The sequence below is a fragment of the Ictalurus punctatus genome, chromosome 25 (genome assembly GCF_001660625.3).
Source record: "Ictalurus punctatus breed USDA103 chromosome 25, Coco_2.0, whole genome shotgun sequence".
In the NCBI taxonomy this organism is placed as follows: domain Eukaryota; kingdom Metazoa; phylum Chordata; class Actinopteri; order Siluriformes; family Ictaluridae; genus Ictalurus; species Ictalurus punctatus.
Window position 1 is genome coordinate 12,801,685 of NC_030440.2, and position 23,310 is coordinate 12,824,994.

The 23,310-nt window shown below is 38.3% G+C and overlaps 1 protein-coding gene across 2 annotated transcripts; it reads right to left on the reverse strand.

Annotated features, from left to right (window-relative positions):
• Positions 1-1,311: 1,311 nt before the first annotated feature.
• Positions 1,312-22,416, reverse strand: kif26bb (kinesin family member 26Bb). Of its 2 annotated transcripts, none has more exons than XM_053675898.1 (15): positions 22,186-22,416; positions 21,709-21,963; positions 20,569-20,922; positions 17,758-17,900; positions 17,318-17,483; positions 15,718-15,915; positions 14,787-14,880; positions 13,837-14,093; positions 13,415-13,598; positions 13,080-13,224; positions 12,823-12,979; positions 9,742-12,682; positions 9,000-9,169; positions 8,627-8,777; positions 1,312-8,063 (listed from the first exon to the last, which is right to left on the reverse strand). In XM_053675898.1, exons 1-15 carry the CDS (start codon positions 22,219-22,221, stop codon positions 7,864-7,866), a joined length of 5,451 nt encoding a protein of 1,816 aa, XP_053531873.1. In that variant the 5' UTR covers positions 22,222-22,416; the 3' UTR covers positions 1,312-7,863. The 2 variants fall into 2 exon arrangements, with proteins under 2 accessions (XP_053531873.1, XP_017311197.2); XM_017455708.3 differs by having other exon boundaries at positions 7,946-8,063; positions 8,627-8,760.
• Positions 22,417-23,310: the final 894 nt, after the last annotated feature.

The following is a 23,310-nucleotide window of genomic DNA, read 5'->3' on the forward strand; positions in this document are numbered from 1 at the left end:
CATTATTCATTATTAAATGCACAATAATAATTCATTCATCCGTGCATCCACCAGAGATTCCCGTTAGCACGATATCTCAAGAACAAGTGCTTGAATGTCTGTAGGATTTATATGGAATTATCATTGTAACCAGTAGATGAACTGATTCGATTTTGGAATTGATTCAAACAGGGCCACTGTTTGGATTTTCTTCAATAGCTTCCTTCCTGAATTATATCTTAAGGGTATTTCTGGCATAAAATTTGGTAACAAGGAGAACTAGACTTGTTGTCTGTTGGTGTGTTGAGTTCTACTTGTTTTACTTTGTAGCAGTAATCAAAAATAATTGTAGCAAAGTTTAATATATTATTTGAAAAAAATATATATATATAAAATAAAATAATAAATCAAGTAAAAGTAATATGATTTGATCATACTCGAAAGAGTACCATTACAGTGAATTTACTCAAGCACTGTAAGGAGAGTTACTTTTCACAAACTACATACTATTTACAGAAGTAGTAATTATAAAACAGGGACTAATCATCTTTCTTATAAAAGTGATTATTGAATATAACTACATGGGTTACTAACTGCAATTTCAGGAAAGCCATATCTTCTTCTGAGCACTCATTACAGATTCGTCCACCATGTTGGACGACAGGTTTGTGAGTGGGCGTGGATAAGCTTCACACTTTGTTCTGAACCTCATAACACGTTCTGGATAACACATTATCCACATTATCTTTAAACAATATGAATATCCAGGTTAATGAAGTAAAATGTTCTTACCTTGCACAAGTACTGGTTATGTCATTGTGTCTCCCTTATTCTGAATCAGTCTTCATCTACCGGTAACATAAAATTCTTTTGTTCTTTTAATAAGTATAAAAAAAGAGAGATACAGAAAGACCTATAGATATTTATGTAGATCTATCTATATATTCCATAGATGTTTTCTATAGAAATATAGAAACACCTATATTGGCACCCCCTCATGAATGAAACAAATGAGTATATAAAATGAATCACACACTTTATAGACTCTGTATTTTTTGATAACAGTTTTACCATGGTGTGATTTTCAAGACCCTACAATTGATAGGCTATTTGGTGCTGAAAATAACAGTACTGAGCCTCTTCTTCTAATGTCTAAGGTTGGAGACACTTGTAGAGACATCTTGGATTTCATACAGAGCATTTCAAGCTCTATAATATTCTTAAATTTGCACATCTTCATCAGTGTGTATAGGGCAGACTGCTCATCCTTTGTCTTAGTCCAACTGTTCCAGACTTTTTTTTTTTTTTTTTTTTACTTATTATGGCCCTGATAGTATTCCCTGGTAACTTTTTTAAATGTATTTATATTATCCATTACCTGATTTGTGCAGGTCAACCACTATATATCTCTTTTGTGTTCTTTGGTTTTCACCTTGGTGATTGCATGTCTGAAACCTCATTTATACCCCAAGAAAATACTCAGAGGCAACAATTGGGTTCTGTAGACTGTATGTAAAGAATGTAAAGAAAAGAGTATGTAAAGAAAAAATATATATATATGTATATGTAAAAAAATAATAATAATAATTAAATCAAGAATAATACACTGTTTTACATTAATTAAACAATTGAAGCTTTATGCACTTACATACAAAAAAGTCAAAAGGTGCACAATTAACAGTTAAAAGCCTGCAATACATAATCTTTCTCCAAGTATTTGTTTCTATAGATTTACATCTTAGAGTGGAGATAAATCTGTTATCAGCTCAAATGTAGGAACTGGAGCAGAAAGAGAAACAAAACACTACCCTGGAAAAAGGAATTCTGAGGTCTTACTGAGTATGACTACACAGAGCTGCTTTCCCTGTTTTATCTTAGATGAGACATATTCTTTCTGACAGGATAACGGGCTGGTTAGGTGAGTCACTTTTTGCATTACAGTTTACAGTGACCTTGAAATATATTTTTCACAGTATGTGATGACATTCCAGTTTTATTATTTAAAAAAAAAATTCACAGTAAATTTGAAAAAAAAAAAAAATTAAACACTACACAAATCCATTATAGGGGTGCATGGTGGCTTAGTGGTTAGCACATTTGCCTCACACCTCCAGGGTTGGGGGTTCGAGTCCCGCCGCTGCCCTGTGTGCAGAGATTGCATGTTCTCCCTGTGCTGTGGGGGTTTCCTCCGGGTACTCCAGTTTCCTCCCCCAGTCCAAAGACATGCATGGTAGGCTGATTGGCATGTCCAAAGTGTCCATAGTGTATGAATGGGTGTGTGAATGTGTATGCAATTGTGCCCTGCAATGGACTGGCACCCCGCCTTGTTCCCCATGCTCCCTGGGACAGGCTCCAGGTTCCCCGCGACCCAGCAGGATAAGCGGTATAGAAAATGGATGGATGGATGAACAAATCTGTTGTAAAGTGCTAAATAAATGAGTGCATGAAGAAATTTTATTAAAAGCATTAAAATTAATGATGAATACTATATGTAGTACGCAAAATGAGTATGTTTAATTACAGTGTGAAGTATCCTACAAACAGTATAAGGTTATTTGTTAGTGTATATTTGTGAGAACTTCGTGAGGATCAGTACAGTTCCCATATTATATACTGATTAAATTTTTATATACAGTGCCCTCCACTAATATTGGCACCATTGGTAAATATGAACAAATAAAGCTGTGAAAAATTGTTTAACTTTTTGATTTTTTGTTAAAACAATTCACAAATATAGTCTTCTCTCATAGATATCAAACAATTGCCAACACAACACAGGATTATTCAAAAATATCTTTGTTAAATATAGGTGTGCCACAATTATTGGCACCCCTATGAATTCATATGAGAAAATATATTTGAAGTATATTCCCATATATACATTATATGTAGATCTTTTAAATTTTTTATTACACCTAGGTGACATAGGTGTTTCACAGGTTTATAAATATGAGGTCACACATGGGCCTAATTCCCTTACTCATTCATAACAACGTTTAAGACCATGGAATAAAGCTGTGATGTTCAGCAAAAGGTTGTTGAGCTTCACAAAATGGGAAGAGGCTATAAGAAAATAGTACAAGCATTGAAAATGCCCATTTCCACCATCAGGGCAATAATTAAGAAGTTCCAGTCAACTGGAAATGTTATGAATCAACCTGGAATTGGACGTGTGTCAATATTGTCTTAACACACTGTGAACAGGATGGTCTGAGTGGCCAAAAAATCTCCAAGGATGACAGCTGGAGAATTGCAGAAGTTAGTTAGTCTTGGGGTCAGAAAGTCTCCAAAACTACAATCCGAAGTCACCTACATCACCACAAGTTGTTTGAAACTCAAGCATCTTCAGTTTGCCAGACACTACTGGAACTTCATAGGGGATCGGGTTCAACCAAAATAGAGCTTTTTGGCAATAAACACCAGAGGTGGTTTTGGCACAGACAGAGAGGCAGCCATAAAGTACCTCGTGTCCACATTTTAAAAATATGTTGGCTCTTTAATGTTATGGGTGTGTTTTTCTGCCAGAGGACCTGGACATTTTCTTAGGATACATGGCATCATGGACTCTATCAAATATGTTTGGATCTTCCAGCAGGACAATGATCCAAAACATACATCAAAATCAACACAAAAATGGTTTACTGACCACGAAATCAAGGTCCTGCCATGGCCATCCCAGTCCCATGAACCCCATGGAAAACCTGTGGGGTGAACTGAAGAAGAGAGTCCACCAGCGTGGACCTCGAAATTTGAAGGATCTGGAGAGATTCTGTATGGAGGAATGGTCTCAGAGCCCTTGCGATGTATTTTTGTGAATTTTTTTAACAAAAGATCAAAAGGTTAAACAATAATACAAATTTTCACTGCCTTCTTTGCTCATATTTACCAAGGGTGCCAATATTAGTTGAGGGCACTGTAAATAAGACCATTGCAAATAAATATGTATGAACTAATATGACCACTTGGAAAACATTTGTATTACCACATAAAAAACCTTACTACAAACTAGATTTTTTTTTTTAAACATACATATATATCATATATGAAGATGAATTTTCAAAGTGATGCATTTGGTATGTTGTTTGTATGGTTGGGGAAGCAAATTAGGAGCAAAGGCATTTGTAAACTAGTTTTATTGGCCAGCTTGATTTAGGACCTCCATCTGCCAGGGTCATTTGTATCTCTGCTCTCCAATATGTTGCCTTGACCTGTATCCAAGCATTAGCTGTCGCCAAAGTGGCCATTTGTTTTCAAGTCTGACATGACCAGCAGCAGTGTGTAATAGCTACATACATTAGTGGTACTTTAGAGCAGAGGTTCCCAAACATTTTTGTTTTCAGAGGTCTGGTGAAATGACCCCAAAAGGACATTATAAATTTTCTGTGACCCCAAGCTTTGACTTTCTTTAATCTTTGATTGAGGGTTTAGGACTATAATAACATTTGAAATTTTTTTGTTTGCAACATACGTATGTGTATCATAAGTGACTAAAAGCCAAATGATTATTTCTTGCTCTGACTTACCACTCTAGTGGGAATTATTGTTGTTAGAGGAAAGTAATCCATGCCAGGGTGATGTAATATGGCCTGAGGACTCTGGTTTATACGTGGCACATTACTTTGCATGCACTTGCAGAAGCAAAACTGTAAAACCTTTTTGCGTTTTCATGCAAAGCTATGTTAAACACACTGACTAGCTCTGTCTCTTTAAATTTTCAGCTGTCATCATGACTGTTATCATGATCAACTTCTCAAATCAAAAACTCTAACCTTACATTCAAAGGTATTTGCTAATCTAGAAAATTCAGAATACTGGTACATAAAACAGACCTTTCAGTAGGTTCAAAGGCCACATGTGAGGTTTTTAAAATCCAAACTTCAAAAACTGTAATAGGAAACCCGGTCAGTGTTACTATTCAAAAGTGCTCTAGAACAGTACCTAAGCATGGGATTTGAGAACCAATGTTAGTTTGTTTAGCAGAGATAGATGGACAGGGAAATTTGTCCATTTTTATTGCTGAACTACACCAGTGATGCATGTCAGGATAGTGAAGAATACTAAAATAACATGTACCTTATTCATTTTAATGTGTCTTGTTTGAATATGACTCCCAGTAACATTTCAAAATATTAGCACACAGTATCGGTCATTGGTATTTCTAATATTAAACTGTAAAATTATTGAATGGAAGAAAAGAAGAGATGATAAGTTTCTCTCGTGACCCCATTTGTAAATAAATAGTTTGGGAACCCCTGCCTTAGAGGCATACAAGATGGTTTCATTTCTCTTCTATTTTACCCCACCTAACTTGCAGTAAGAAACGCCTGGATACTTCCTTGTGCATATGCACATATGCTGAGATGTTCCATAAAGTCACATACTTATGATGCAGTACTTGCAATTAATACAGCCTTCATACAGCCATCTTTCATTTTTCCTTTCTTCTTTCTCTGGAAGCTGTGCACCAACTTTATGCAAGTTGCCTTATTATACAGTATGTTCTCAAGGATGCAGTGTCTGCCCACTGGTGAGAGATAATTGCTACAGATGCCTTTGTTATAGGCTGGGAAGTGGTGTGGTGTCACAAGGAAATGGTGGATATGTGGTCCCTTTTTGTAAGGTAACAACTAGAGATGCACCGATGTATTGGCTGATAAAGGCTATTTTTCACGCTATGGGCCATCAGCCAATCGTTTAAAAACATCTGATGTTCAGGGCCGATTATATCCTGTCAATCAAAAGAGGGCGGGAAAACACATGGATTTCGTGCTGTGTGTAAAGATGATGTCTCTTGTGTGGAATGACGACAAAACTGCAGTTTGTAATCTCTGTAATCTCTGCACTGCTAAAATTTTACACCGGAAGTGATCAGCGGTGAAGCGGGAGTTTTGGCGTTGAGTCCAAAATTTTTTTTTTAATTTAAATTTGCCACGCTGCTCGCGCTGAATTAAACACCCAGTACACCGGTGAAAGATTTAAATAAAGATGAGTTGACAAAAAAGTATATATTGCACAGAAAAAATATATTTGTAGAGTAGTATATTTCATATCCAGTTAATGTTAATATATAAAAAGGTTTATATTATATATTACCAGTTTGATGTTCAGTGATGAAGCACAAATGCTTTTGTTTGTGGTGAGTGAATGTGAGACTGATAGGAGTTTTTTTTTTTTTAGAATTCAGTCAATGTTAAAATGAATTAATAACATTCAATAAATTAAGAAATCTTACTTTAATCGTGAGAATTTAGTTCATGTGTTAATGTTAATTTGAGTAAGTTTTCTGTTTACGAGACCAGTTACTGTGAAACAACTTGTTCAAATGGAGAGATTAAAGCTTTTATTTGCATTTCCTACAGAACTGTGGAATTAATTATTATTAATAATTATTATGATTATATAATTTAAAAGAAGGCATAAAATGTAGAACTATCGGCATCGATTATCGGTATCGACCGATATCACTCTGCATAATCAGTTATCAGTATTGGCTGAGAAATTTAGTATCGGTGCATCTCTAGTAAAAACTCATAAACCAACCGGAATTGAGGAACAGCCATACGGCCCTTGAGTGCTTATTGCTTCTGAGATGTTGCCACATATTGGTCAGCCCAGGCAATGTTGTGACATCAGCTATATCAACCATTAGGATGGCACAAGGTCAAATGTCTCTCAACACCTTGAAGAGAATCTCCTCAGGTGGGTCCATCCACAACTAACCTCACTGAGGCCAATTCATCTGCCAGGACTGTACAATAATGCAGCAGGTACACTGTCCAGGAGAGTAATGTCTGCACCCAGAAGTGTTAGCCCAGATCTGGGAAATTTTTGGCAAGTTATAGGTGGACCTCTTCACCAAGGTAACCAAAAACTGAACAACCTGCTAGTATAGGATACTTTGGCCAACCACTGCACACAACCTACCTATGCCATTCTTCCTCAATTGCTGATTCTTGTTACTCTGCAACCGAGCAGTCCAGGAAACACTCCTGTACACAAGAGCCCCTAGCACACAGGTTTTTTATGCCATTAGGTGGGAGCTGTTCTGCAAGTGATGTTTACCTCATTGTGTGAACCCAGCCCAACTGCCAAGAACCTGGCTTTTTTCTTCAGGGACTGCAAGACTGCAGCGAATTCCATATCACCATGCATGGCATCACTGTGTGGTCTCAAAAAGGAGAGAAAGACCTCCATCTTTAATGAGCCCATGATGTCTTGAAATGGCCTGCTCGCTATTTTGCTTGGGATCACTTTGGCTAAAAGACTTGTTGAGCTGCATACTCCGGCCCCCCAATAAGTGCACCTCTAAAAGTTGTAGTCCTTTCTAATGGGCATTTATTAGGTGGGCTGCTCCAGGAAGTCTGTCTTATTGCTACTCGATATTACCATACACCTTCAACAGGTTCAACAAGGTTATCTTTCATTCCTATCTATCTTTCCTATCTAGATCTTTCCTATCTATCTATCATTCCAATACTGTGACTATGATGGTCATCTCTGAGCACCTTTCAGGGCAGACTTGACAGTCCAGTTCCTCATGACATTGTTGCTGTGGTTAGGAAGGGTGAAATAGCATACCAGTTACATACAATACGTAACTGGTTCTATTTATACAGTTATTGGCTTGAAGAGAAGGTTTCAGGGAAAGATGGCTGCATGACAGAGGTACAGGTATTTATTGCAAATACTACATCATACATCATTACAGGAAGGTCCTTGAATGCATGCACATGCATAGAAGGAGCTGTATTTCTCACCTGATAGTTTCAATGTTGGCAGTTATCCAGCATTCATAGAACCACAGTTAATGTACACACTGTATGAAACTAGCATTTTGTACATCGTTAAAAGTTAAAGGTAAAATTAATTTAAACTCTTGGTATGCTACATTCCTATGAACCCCTTATAATTGACAGGTGATCGGTATTTCTTCTTCTGTCTTCGCTTTGGTGACACATCAAAACTGGTTACCATCATGACATGCGCCTTGCAGCGGAAGACTTGGCACTCCAGACGCTGTGTGACCAGCTCAAGGGCCTCTAAGTGCTCCAAAGAATCTACTTCAAATGTCTGCCAGAGGTCAACTGTGATAACCAGAGTAGAAATTAATTATTGAAAATTGTAGAGCACTTGCTTTTTATATTATCTACAACAGTCTGTTATAATACTTAGTAATTAGTAACCAAATGTAAGAGTCAATTTGATGTGCTAAAGTATTTCCATTTTGTTGATACTTTAGTATGTCAAATTGACTCTTTAATTTGGTATAAAATGGTTTGTATGATAACTTTGTTACAAAGGACTGAGGAAAAATTGATGGAATATTGCCCATCTCAAACTATCAGTGTGCTCTACTTTATATGTAAGGGAAAAAAGACATTAGTCATAAAGCATGTCATAAAACTATAATGCCTTGTTTTATGGTATCATTATACAACTAATATTAAAACACATACTGGTCCAAGAGAGAGTTTTTTTTTTTTTTTTAAATTAGGAACTTTACTGGAATGGTGATCCATGACTAAATATTTTACATCATAAAGCTAATTGAAACAAACTGTCTTGAAAAATCAGTGTGTTTCTGGGCAAAACTTGTAAAAGAGCAATGACCAAAGTAAAACATTATAAATTTACTTTTGTCACTCACATTCATGGGTCCATTTCTCTGGATCCACCATCAGATGCTGTTTGGCTAGTTCCAGCTCTCTCTTTAGGGTGTTGTACTTGGCCCTCATCTCTGCAATCCTTTGTTGTCGATGCTCCAGGAATTTCAGCTTGGCACTGAAGCAGACAACACTCTGACAATATGGCCAAAATAAAGTCCCATTAACCACAGCCAAGACTATGAATGTATGCCAAATTTGAACTGAAATTCCAATGTGCCCATATAGCTTTCATTATTACCTTCACGGGTAGTGGTATAGGGACCAGTATTATAACATACTGTAACAACTAAGTAGGGATGTGGATGGATCCACCAAATGACAACTTAATATATTTACAGTATTTTTAGATATTACCTTGTTCCCTGCCTTTCCTCTCCTCTGCAAACTATCCACACTGTCGATCTCATAAACTTTAATTTCATATGCATCTGTGGTACCACGATCTACCCAGTGTATTTTGGACCCACTCACAGACCTTCTTAAAGATGAGAGGGTGTCCTGTGATGGATGTCTTTGATGGGATACTGTAAACAAAAATATCAATGTTAACAAATAACTGAGAATTAGTGGTGAAAAAGGCGTTAATTAACATTTAAAATAAAAATGATTCACAGCGCTTCACTTTTTCCACATTTTGTTATGTTACAGCCTTATTCCAAAATGGATTAAATTCATTATTTTCCTCAACATTCTAAAAACAATACCCCATAATGACAACATGAAAGAAGTTTGTTTGAAATCTTTGCAAATTTATTAAAAATAAAAAACAAAAAAAGCACATGTACATAAGTATTCACAGCCTTTGCTTGATACTTTGTTGAAGCACGTTTCGCACCAATTACAGCCTCAAGTCTTTTTGAGAATGATGCTACAAGCTTGGCACATCTATTTTTGGGCAGTTTCTCCCATTCTTCTTTGCAGGACCTCTCAAGCTCCATCAGGTTGGATGGGGAGCATCGGTGCACAGCCATTTTCAGATCTCTCCAGAGATGTTCAATCGGATTCAAGTCGGATTCAAGTCATTGTTTTTAGAATGTTGAGGAATACTTTCCAGATGCACTGTATCTATAAAGATTTTGCCTGATAGATGACTTACCTGTGTTGTTTCTTTTCTTGGAAATTCTGGCATCCTTTAGAGTACTGTAGAAGCAGCTCTGATCGCTGATTGAGTCATGTATTGAAGTACTACTATATGTGGTTTCACTGTCCCTCTTCAGGCTTTCATAACCACTGCTGACCATACTGTTGCGATGGTATAGCAATGCAGTCTTATACATGGCAGGAGGAAGCTCCCCACTCAGAACACTTGTGTTATCACTGGCATGTCCACTACAACTGTTTGGTTTACGTGGCGCTGTAATCCTACTGTATGGGGAAGATAAGGTTTGGTTCAACAGTTTCATTTTTCTTTTTGACTCCTCAAGATCGTCGATATCTGAGCTACCTTGGCTAGAGCTAGAGAGAGAGTCCTCACTTGCTCTAAGAAACTCAACCCGTCCATTCAATATTTTGCTTGGATATTTGGAGGAGATAGATGCTTTCACCTGCTTTCGGGATAAAGACTGGGATGACCATGAGATTTGTTTTCTGGAAAATCCATCAGATGTCAGACTTGAGCTTCTATTTATTGAGCGTCTGTTAGATTTTGGTGATACACATATATTGGGGGCCGTTCCAGACAACGTGTGAACTGCTGGGCTAGACAAAACCTTGTTTATACTTGACATATTAGGCTGACTATATTTGCAAGGCTGAGTAGTGTCACGTTCATCAACATCATAAAGTGGGAAAAACCTTGGAACTCTCCTAAGGCTATGATTAGCCTGAGACAAAGTGAGGATATCTGCTTCAGAAACTGTCAGCAAACCAGGACAGGCAGTGTTTTTGGCATGACCTAATGCATATTGTCCTTCCAAATGTCCTTTAGAACCCAAATCCTGGCAATTTTGCTTCTCAAGATGTCTGTTGACCCTTGGTGGGGTACAATTGCCCTCCATACTCCTTGAAGAACCCTGAATGAACACAGCATTGCTCTGCTCAAAAGGCTGTACAGCAACACACTCTACATGTGATCTACTTAGGGATCGGCTTCTGTTTGTTAGCTGCTCCAATTTTGCACTAAATAGCTTAGTGCTCTCATCAATAGGGGATTTGGGTCTTGCAGTTTTGAGCTGATTCTCTGAGTTTGTCTGGGTCATAGTAGGCTGCACATGTTTTCTGTTTATCTTAGGACTGCTGTTATCTGATCTTGGCACTGAAGGCATTGATTTACTATATTTTGCCCATTCTACAAGGCTTGGTTTCGCAACAGAATTTTTTTTTTCTAGCGTTGCTTTTGGATTATATGACGTCTCATTTTTCCAGCTTGTACAGGGATAAAGGGAGTCCTTACAGGCATGCTGTTTGTCAGTACCAAGCCAAGCTCTTGTAGGACTGCTTGTGTCATAAGTTGAATAACTACTGACTAGATTTTCTTCTGGTTTCATCGGAAAATCTTCTAATTTCGTCTGATTTGTTGGAGAAATCTTGTCTTTGAACTCACAACAAAGCTGCCCACTACTTTGGTTACACTTTCTCTTAACACATTCTTGCTCTGCTGCCATCTCAAATGCATACTCCCCGAACCTTGAGACCTCATATTGGGAAGTGGAGCCAAAATCAGTTTTGGCCACCTCTGTGACAGTCTTAGACTGGGATTCCTTTGACCTAACGTCAAGTGGAGAGGGATTATTATCAGTCTTTAAGTTGACAGCATGGTTTTGACCCATAGAAATGGTCTTGCCTGCAGATAAATCTGATGATGGCTTACCAATTGTACTTAAAGCCTGAACTTCGGATACAGAATCAGCAGCTGTTTGTTCCTTTCCAACACTGCCAATGATCTTCACAGGCTGAGACCCTAGTGGCAAGTTCTTAAGAGAATCAAGCTCAGCAATATTTGCTATTTTTGCAGATTTGCCTTTATTAACTGGGCTATTGACCTCCACTTCCTTAACCACAGAATATATAAGTTCATCATGTCCATTCAAATCCAGTGGCTGCTGAACTGTTACAGTGATGGTTGCTTTCTCTCCTTGGTTCTCTATAGGAAACTGTGGAATAACTTCACATCGGGTAATAGGGAAAGAAACTGGGGTCCCTAGGGCAGAAAACGGGGAGGATGAGCTTTTGCCCACAGGAGGTATCCGAATCTTGAGGGGCAATGTGGACTTATCAGATGACAGCCCTTCCACTGGAAAAGGTACAGAAGGAGTCGTGTCCATTGTTTTAGTAAGGCTTTGGGATTCAGTGACTTGTTCACATTGCATAGAGCTACTAGACATGCGAAATCTGGGTGAGCATGGGAGAATATTTTGAGTAATTTTGTCTTGACCACTATACTCGCAAGGTATTTCCTTAATGTCCTTCATAAAGGCATCTCTCTGAGTAGGTTGTCCTTGTTCCTGGTTATTAGCCTGTTTTTTACATTGAAATTGTTGAATCTCTGGCTTTTCAGCTGGTATCTTCACAACTTTGCTTGAGAGAGGTTCAGATTTAACGATAGCATTTGCAGGCTGTATCTTGCAAGAATGCAAGCCCACCATTTCACTTTCATCAATACATTCCAGTCGATTCTGTAGTTCAGCAAAGGTGTTGCACTTGAAACACTCCAAATCAGGAGTACTAGAATTTTGTTGAGCAGGAGGTTTTTTCATTTCTTTTGAATTTTGATTCGACTGTATGATATCACTGTGTTTTATAGAGAAAGAGCTTTTTAAGTCTGCCTTGTTCCTTTGCAAAGATGGAATTATTGGCACAAACTCTTGATTCCCTCTGACTCCTTTATTATCATGAAGGACACCTTTTGGATCCACACAGAACACAGTGTCGCATGACTTATCACTCTCAGAATAGTCTCCTGGATCGTCAAAGAGGTGAGGCAAAGAAAAAGTATGTTCCAATAAACCTGCATAGCGAAACGCTCTTAGCTTAGAGGAGTCGTTTGCTTTTTTTTCTTTGCCCAAGCTTCTTGATCCAGGTGAGTTGCAGGTTTGTTTCTAATAATGGGGGGGAAAAAAATCACTCAGTATCTTTAGTTGATTTAAGAGGACTGTCTCAATCATACATAGAATTAACTGCTTTTATCATAAGCAATAAATGCTTGTATTTAAATCTCATAAAAGCTTAAAAGACACACTCTGATCCTTTGTAATCTTCGAATGCGAGAGACAATCTGGATGGTGCACAGAGTTTCAGACAGGTCTTCATGAGAGGTGGAGACATGGGCTACAATCGTTGTGTGGCAGTTTACATTTCCAAGGGAGTCTTGCATGAGCATGGCCAGTTTACTCCCCCTGTTAAAAAAAAAAAAACCCAATGTGTCAATGCTCATATCCAGATTTTCCATACATGTATTTGATTTCAGTGTGTAACTAAAATATTTTACTGACGTACTTGTTAGGGACATGTTTGTGCCCATTTATCTTGGCCATAATAACATTGCCCAGGTCAAGAAGACAGACCTCTGTGTTGTTTTTACTTCTCTCTCTGGTACAGCTTCCTAAGTCAATTAGGCTCAGCTTGCTTTGTTCTACATACACTGAGGAAGAGTTCAGAGTGACACAACAACAATAGAATGGCTAAAACCAAACCCATTTATATTATTTTATAAATTATATATTATATAGATATGCATTTATTGCATTATTTTGGTCATAGAAAGCATGATATCAGAATCAGACACATCAGACATAGAATCAATAGAAATCAATAGAATCAGTGCTACTTACTCCCAGATGTGGGGCTGCTCTCTATGTGTTTTTGGCAGACATGAAGAGTGTAGAACATATGGCAGTGATGATGAAAAGTCCCTCTGCACCCTGCGATGCCTTTGTTGCGAGATGCTAAGGCGGTATCCAATAGGCAGGCTGCTCTTTCTGCTGTAGGAGCACTTACCACCCTGTTGTTGTAAAGCTAAAAGGAAATTTTGACATGAAATTTTAATTAACACAATTATAATGTCTGAATTATAATATTAATGAGGATTTGATTTATTCAACATGATTTTTGCTTCCTTATAAATATTCACATATGCCATAGTCAATGAATAATGCATTTATTTGGCCGTTTGTTGCCGCTCTACCATATGTTATCTCTTAATAATCTTTTCAATTGACATATCCGAGTCTCAAAACTGCATCTGAAGCCTTACCTGTATTCCACAAACAGGGTCCTCCTGGAGGTAAACATTTGGCTTATGGGTGTGATCACCAGCCTCAAAACCAGACAGTAAATCCTTGATCACTTCAGTCTCCCCGCACACCTCAACAGCTGACACAGATACTGAGATGTTTGCCCATGTCTTGTCCTTCTTCTTGTTAATGAGCTTGAAAAGCCAAGAAATGGCACAAGGGATGATCCCAAGGTTTGGTGTCCCATCATCACATCCGATCATTGTGTAAGATGTTCCTGTAAATAACAAATAGAGTGATCAGGAAAGATATAAGGAGAAAACAGAATATACAAGTATGTTTGTGTCACAGCTGTGTCAATTCAATTATTATTAATTCAATTCAATTCAATATCAATTCACATATGATGTAAAATATGTTCCTAGAATGTCATCTCCAATAAAATTGCAAGCCACCATTAGCCATACATAACTGCAATCTGCTTTAAAAGATTTATAACTTCTGACTCTGTGCCAGGAATCATGACTGATAGGCTGCAAATTCAATTAGTTAATAGCCAGTGATGTAATTCTCCAAGGTTGCTGCAAGGAAGAATTGTATTCATGATTTTAGGTGGATAACTATTAATAACCCTCTAAGTGGATAGACCACGATGACCTCCAATATAGAGACCCCACTAAAGAGAGGACAACATTAATGCACATCCATTAAGCATCACTCCAAGTCACTACCACTGACATTTTCAGAGTTGAATCTCAGCCTCTATGTGCTGATAAAGTAATTGGCGCATAGTGGCCTAAAACACTATACTGTGTTTTTGCTCTGTATAATTTATTAATTTAGCTTTAAGTGGGAAAATGAAAAAGTTAAAGACCTAGATGCAAGGCAGAGAGAAGAGTAATACATTTCTACTAAATACAGCTTTCAGCACCAGGTTTTAATATACAGTAGTATACACATTTACACATACCCACTTTGGTTTGTCCAAAACATAAGATGCAGCCATCTGCTCCAGCAACAACAGACTGGAGAACCTCATACAAACTCTTCTCACAGACCTTTGCCTAGTGAAAATATTAAATGAGTTAATGTAGTTTGTGCAAAAGAATTCGGGTTTGTCTGGTTTTTTTTCTTTTCTATCCTAGTCTGAATCGATTGCACTAAAGTACAAAGCGGAAGCTCTTCCAAAGAGATTTACCTGTAGGCTATTATACAGTAAAACTCCCCATAGTATTATAACACCTTTGGAGTATTTGAAATTTGCATCTAGCTCATGGCTACAGATTCCATTTGATGTTGATGAGCAATATATTGATACATGCTATGCAATTTTGTCCATGTCCCTTACCACTGAGCGTTAGTTATGATGGCTCAGTGGTTAAGAATTTGAGTTCATATGTTCAAATCCCAGCACTGCAAAGCTGCCATGGTTGGGTCCTTGAGCAAGAGATTTAACCTTCAGCTCGGTTGTGTCCTACATGAGCCACATTAGCAAATGTACTGGATTATGTTTTATTATATACTATAATTATATTTATATTGATTTTACTGTCAAAACGGAAACATGCAGTAATATACTGTAGATAGAATTACAGGAATTATCTGTAAAGATATTCCAGTACTTTGTAAAATACTTTGTAAATAAGTGCTTTGCTGGCAACGGCTTTACGGTGTGGCATCTTGACAGATTTAATTGATGCCACATTTTCATGCGAGATGAATATAAATCAATTGTAGTATAAATCTAACACACACACACACACACACACACACACACACACACACACTGATAACCTATGTTAAAATAATAGAGAATAGGAATTACGACCATGATTATTGTGAAGATTGCATGGTAAAGGTGTATGATTTGACAGAAGTAAGAAAAACAGTGTGATTAGTACCTGGGATGACTCAGGGCCAAAAGTAGCATCAAATGTGAACGTCTTTGGAGTGAAAGTGGTGCCTGATGCTGATCTCTGTGTGTTTTGTGTGACAGTATCCAACACTGTGACCTGTTTCTTATGTAGGTCCACTTTAAGGGCATGGGACTGAGACATGTCTGCCGTCAGAATCGGGTTGAGTCTCAGCATAACTCTGACCTGGAAACATGACAAAACATAAACAAATGTCAGCCAGTGAGGGGTTTATGAAAAACCAGTCCAACTTTCTAATACAAGAGTTAACACTTTTTATGAAGGCCACATGTATAATGACTTACAAATACATTTGTAACACATTATAATGCACTCATAACGAGGCATTATACTGTATGCATCATCATAACTATTTTTGAAAAGGCATTGCGGTTTGCAGCACTGTTTTTTTTTTTTTCATTTTTAAAGGAATACTTTAAAAGTAGTGCTTATAACACACTGTATCACCATTATATCTTCTCATAATGGATTTCAGAAAGTGGGGCTTGCTGATATATACAGTATAACATTTAGTAAACACTACTTAATACATTAATACTTCACACTTATGTTAACAATTCATAATGCATCACAACGATAGCTATAAAGTATACTGCATTTTCATAGATAATTCTAAAAATGTGTGTACTGCATTATAGCATAATAGTACATACAGTATGTGTTCATGGTTTATTGTAGATATTACCTTCATGGAAAGTGTTACCATGATTCTTTATATTAGCATTTATAATAATTTAAGTAAATGAGGAGTAAAAAAGTGTTACTTTGTTACTTATGGACTAAGTAATAATTACTTCTTTTTTTTTTCAAAAATCACAGCATAAACTGATATTCCATTTTTAAGCAAGAAATCAACAACTGTGACAAATACATCAACCTTTTTTTGGTTGTTGTGTTTTTGGGGGGGTTTTTTGTCCATAAGCTAAATATGAAGGTCACTCATAGATTTCTGGAAAGGTAATGTTCCTGATCTCCTGAGTGGCTATGTGATGATAAAAATTGATTACCCATTACTGAAGCCCTGAGATGACCTGTCTCAAGGAATTATATGATCGAATCGCTAGCTCACTAAACTTGAGTCTGATATTGAATGCACTTCTTCAATGACTAGCAAAAAGTCTTCTGAGTGTCCTTTTACATTGCGTTTATGAGAGATGAATTATTTAAAAGCCCATTTGCTCGGGCAGATTTTCTTGGTGCAGCCAGACTAAGTGCCTGTTCACCAGCAGGTGCTACTGTGAGAGCTATCTACTGTGAAACTCAAGAAGATCCTCCAGCAGTGTGAACTAGAAGACATGAAAGCAGCGTATGCTTCAATTAAACTGAATCGATTTTCCTACTCTTGGGAGAAGCCACAAAGTAGAGAAAGGGACAGTAAAAGGTTTAAGGGCTGTGTGGATGTGAACAAGTGAGAAATCCAGGATCAAATCCAATCAAATCTTATATCAAATATTATATTACCATATATAGATTAAATAATAATTAAATAGTTTCAAGCGTTTTAATTCTCATAATTTTTAATTCTATTTTAGCGATTTAGACGACAAATAAAACAGGTCAGTGGTACCTTTGCCATCTCTGGTAACTCTCTGCTCTTGCTGTGAGTCTGTAAAAGGTTTAACGGTACAGGAGGAGGGTCCTTCTGGAGAAGACCACAGAAGTTTGTGGGATAGCAATCATTATCAGAGCACTGCTTCTTCCTTCTTGAGGTCAAGTGCAACTTCTGGACAGCCCTGGGGACATGTGGTTTGGTGTTGTTAAAAGAAGTTGACACATTAATACCATTTTGTCTGCGAGTTCACTTCAGCAGTCCATCGTGTTTCAGTGTACTTCAAATGGAAACAATGCAAACTCCCATTTATAAAGGATTCAGCAACAGTTTTTTATAATTATTAATAATTAACTCTGCATCCTAATATATTTTCAATGATCATCAATTATATTTACTGTCTGATATAAAAAAAAAAAAACAATCCTCTCTCCTCGTGCTAAGAACACTTGTGATACCTGACGATGAAAGAGAAAGCTGCAGAGGTTCCAGCAGGCAGCATCGCGGCAACTTTGGAAGTGTTGAATGTCAAAGGACCACTGAAGCGGCAGAGAACCGTGGCCTCATCGTCTTTTTTCTTTTTCATACCATCCTGAGAAACCTACAGAATATAACATAACTTAATTTATCTACTCAAATATTAAGTTATTCTTTTAATTCTTTTTTTATTAGTGTCTGAGTCATACATTAGGCTTATGCAGATGAATTTATCTTTTGACAACAGCAATGTTATATTAAAGTAAATGCTTTTCTGTATTTTCACAGTGGCAGACCATGATCACAATTGTACAGGCTTGATCACTCCATCTTATTTTTGTACGTAGGTTTACATTCAGAGGAGCTGAGTCAAAATCACAGAAGGAGCACAACCTGATTCATATGGTTAGATGAGGTCATGAATGCTGGAATGAATGTAAAATGGCTGCCAGGGGCTACAGACACTGTCTGAAGATTTGTGACCCACTTATACAAGAAATCATACACACTGAAGGCACAGTGGATGGACTGTCTCCAACCGACAGTACCTGTCCACATCCACTGTGATTGGCTGGTAGATGGGTGTGAATAAATAAGTGATTGGCCAGTAGAGATGTGTGAAACCAGTGGGAGCTCACACCCTTTCCTCAGATGTGTTTATCACAGAAAGTGTTGGTTGTAGTGAACCTAACTGTATTTCTGTTAGGAAACATTCTTCCTCTCAAAGAAAGCAGCATCTAAATAGTGAAACTCTTTTATTGACACAATAGCAGAGACAAATGCTGTTTTTTTTTCTTTGTATACTAAGTATTTTTTTTAACTTATGGATGAACATGAAAAAATGAAAAAAAACAAAAAACAAAAACAGAAACATACAATAAGAATGAAAGGATGTTTATCTCCACTACTCACTCAATGACAAGTTCATTGGGTGGAGCCAGTTTATATTTAGAGCATGACTGGGTGGGAGGGATGGCACTACTCACGCCCCTGTCAATCAGAGTAACACTAGCCAATGATGGGCCGTCTGTGAGCACTACTCACTCCCCTGTCAATCAGAGTAACACTAGCCAATGATGGGCATTTTAGAGCACTACTCATTGCCCTGTCAATCACAGTAACATTAGCCAATGATGGGCATCTTACAGCACTACTCATTCCCCTGTCAGTCATAGTAACACTAGCCAATGATGGGCATCTTAGAGCACTACTCACTCCCCTGTAAATCAGAGTAACATTAGCCAATGATGGACATGTATGAGCTGACAGGACTGTCAGAGTGTGTTGTGCTTCCCTGTGATTTAGCATGAGCAGCAGTTTGAAAAGATCCAGTTGGCTGGCTTAACGTGTCTTGCAGGAAGCATGTAATAGCCCTCACCCTTCCCAGTTGGTCGCTAGGAGAGTGGGTTGAATGAGAGTGTGAATTGGCAAATGACCAAATTGGGAGAAAATGAGGTAAAAATCTAAGTAAGTGAATAAATAAATGTTTCCCAATCCTTTATTTGATTCTTTATAACCTTTTCAGAAATATAAACAGTAACATCCTGGTTGCAGTTGCCATTTTATTTGAACACACAACAATAAAATTGTGCTTTTCCATATTGCACTTTGCAGTTTACTAGCCACCCCCTTGTCTGATGGACATACTGCATAAAATCCTCCTTTGTTCCTGAGAGACTATAAAAGCTCTGAGCTTCATTTCATTTCAGTCAGCTCTTCAGCCCTTCAGACATCAGTCTGTGGCCCGTCTCTCCAAATCAGATCTCAGATCAGCTTGATCTTGATTATGGTCACTCACATTCATGAACACAGTAGGGGGGAACACTATGTACAACAAGGTCTGCCTTTATGCCTCATCGATGTTTTATTCCAGCTATGTGAAACGGGAGCCCGCTCCATGCTTTTCGAACAAGAAAATAATGCCAATCTGTAATGCCAGTTACTGCTGAGAGGGATCCTGTGACTCATTTGGGAGACTGGATGTGCTGAGGTCTCTGTACATCATACTGATACTCCCTCTGCTCGCTTTTTCTTTCCTTTGGCCTCTGTCTACTCTCACTTTGCGCTTAGCTTCTCCACTGGGAGGGGTGAGATTTAGTTACACATACATGCACTTCTTCAGCTGAGCCTCTAGCCCACCCCACATCAGCAGTGGAATACAGGAGCAAGCGCTATACAGAAACATTATTACTGTAGAAAGCTTTCCATTTTGTCTGTATTTATTGCCCTGCACAGTGAGAGTATGAATATTCCACTAGTCATTAAATATTACCATGATATTGATCATGTCCTTATTTCTGACTGGCTACTGTATGATAGGAATAAATCACTAAAGCACTTTGCCAGTAACTATATAAGGCACACAGCCAATTTCTTGGTTTCTAATTGAGATTGGTTAGAGCGGGTTGTGAATCACACACACACGTGCCCTGGACATCATCAGTGCGCGCATAAAATGAAAGTAAAGTGACATGTCATTACAAAATGCACAGGGATTGCATCATACACTGGGGATAATGGTTCACAGTTCATATCAAGTGCACAGAAATGCAATGGATAATCATTAGAAAACAGGGCCTGGGTTCTTTCAGTTGGGAGGTTATATATAAAAGGTTCTAAAGAAATAACTAAAGGTTTGTTCTATTGGAACCTTGTCTGGTAGGCAAATTCTCAGTTGTAGGGTTCTAGATTTTTAAAAAATAATATTCTAATAATTTGTGCAATCAATGCGAATAGTCAGCATTTTACAATAATAAAAAATGGATTAAATGTATTTAAACAGAGCCACCTACCGTGTCAGCAAAAGGTGATGTTTCATTATTTGCACACCACAGGGTCTCAAAGCGCGAGTGTTCTCTGACCCAGCTTTCCGTTCTCGGATTGCTGAACTTCTGCCGTTTATTGGGGCTTGGAGAACGAGCACTGATGGCTCTAGGCAGAGTGTGAGAACCCAAGGCATCGTAGCCGGGTGAGACGCCGGCAGGGGGAGAATTGGGCCAGATGGTCCGGTTTTGCTTTAGGAGCATGTGGATGGCCTCCCGCTTGAGCTGGCTCAGGTGAGTGAAGCAGACGTCACAGCAACCAGCAAGGCCAATCCAAGCAGGCACTCGCAAGCTCTCATAGAGAAGGATGGAGAGTTTTGGATCCTGATGTAAAAAGAGAGGGGAAAGAATGCAAGGCTATGGCATAAATAACTTGTCATTTAACATAGTTGCATAATGTTATTATTATTATTATTATTATTATTATTATTATTATTATTATTTATGCATGTGAATTAAACTGCAAATTCTGTGTAGTAGAGAATACATTCATGTCATAAACCAAGATGAATTCTGCATGTAAAGTCACATCCTTCCTTGCACAACTACAGAAAATGGACATCAGAATTAATTAGTGCATATGAAGCATGCAGAGTCTACAAGTCCAAGATGTTATGAGTGTGACTGGCTTACATTAAGGAGTGGTCCACTAACCCATTTAATCTACTGCATACTGTATTGACTGAGACAAATGCTGCCCACTGGTGCATCGCTGTCGTTTTAAATACATTACATTTTCATTTTATCCTCTCAGTAGGAACTGGGTTTTTTATATTCCGCCCATTATTTCCCATCTTCCCTGTGTAATGAGAGGTGGAGAGGGGGGAGACATGAAGTCACGGGCTCTATTGCAGAGCTTAATCGATTTAAACTCGTTTGAGAGAGAGCAAGGGAGAGAGAGAGAGAGAGAGAGAGAGAGAGAGAGAGATTAGCCTGTGCGTGTAATGTGTAATGGAGATTAAATTACAAAGTGTGTGTCAGTCCCATGTCACATGAAACTGTTGTATGAGGACTGTCAGTGTGCGCAAAGCAGTGACGCACAGACATGTCTTCACGTTATAGTGTCTCAAATACACCGATTGAGAGTAGGTATAGTGGAGATGTCCTTACTCTGGGGGAAAAGTGACCATCCTTTAACACTCGCAGAGCTTGTTCCTGTAAAACAAGCACTCGAGCGACGCATTCTTCACAGAAACGAGCCACGTCTGGTGTTACAGGTCTCTCGCTTTTGGTTGTGAGGGATTTTGAGTCTCCGGAAGCTCCTGAAGCTCCTGCGCCTTCTGGAGAGAGTCGCTCGGCGCGCGGGACACACACAGCGCTGAACTGAGCCTGAGAGAGCGACTTAGTGCCGGTCATCTGCGCAAGCTGGAGGCAGTCACATGCACAAGATCGGACATATCATCACTCCAGCCAAGTTAGACAGCCACATGTTTGTGCATGCCTGGATGCACTTATGCGTCATTAAACAACACCAACAAACAAACAAACAAAAACCGTATGAAACACCACCTGTACTTGCGTTTTATGCGCATTATCTTACTAGGTGCGTTAGATTCACGTGTGCCCGTCACGTAGCTTTATACTTACGTATCTTTGTTTCCGAGCTATTTCCGAAGACCCCATTGTATACAAAGACGCCCTTTTAAAGTACCGTTCAGTAACCTGTAGGTTATTCAGTTCGAGTGATGTGAAGAAGGCTGTGGGTGCAGCCGCACGCGCGTCAACACGGAAACTGTGTTTAAAGTGACCTGCGCTCGGTGCCTTGATGCACGCGCTTCATCCAGCTCCAAAAAAGCACTCAAATGTTCACTCGAAGACTCCAGTGATCAGTCTCTTGCATGACATTCCCCCACCCCACCCCCCCGGAGAAGTCCCGGAGACTCGCCTTATATTCACTTAACTCAAATGAACTGTGTTACGCTAATTATTAAATTGATAGGCGTAATAAATTTCCCTGGACTAGCTTGCTTAGCTGTGAATAATCTGTGAACAAAACAAAACAAAGAAGAAGAAGCGCTGTTTTTCCGCCTTCATTGTCTTTTCCAAGTCCGTACAGAAGAAGGGTGCCACCCAGTTATTGTCAGGAGACCTGAAGCTTGGGACCTGTTTTGGTTACCGCATGGTGAGATAGCCTACTGAAGGGAGATTCACAAACAGAATCGATTCATTTAAACGATTCTTTTCGATTTGCAAAGCAAAGGTTCTGCCCAAGTTGTGATTTTCATTATGTTTTATACAGTGTGGCTATATGGCATGCTTTTAAAAATTAAACTTTGGTTAATCTCCTTTTTACAGGTTTAAGCGTGAACTTGGTTTGTCACCACTCTATTATCACATAAATGCAAGATTCATACTATAAATCATCTCAATTATTTTATGTGACCTACACAACGTGACAGTATGAAGCTTTAAATATAGATTACTGAATTGGAAATCATGTAGATAATACACGATGTCACTAGGTGCTACTCTGATGACGCAAAGTCGGAAATTTCAATTCACTTAAACTGGTAGTTCAAAAGAATCGATTCAGTACAGTGAGTCCTTGTGCCCTTCACTACAACCATTAGCATATAGAAATAGCGCCCCCCATCGACAGGTAGATATGGGTAAGAAAATATTACCACCATACCAGTTTTCTGTCAATCACCTGTTGTAGACTAATCTCAATCAAATCTACTGTTGTACTTTTTGTAGATTCTGTGGTGTTGA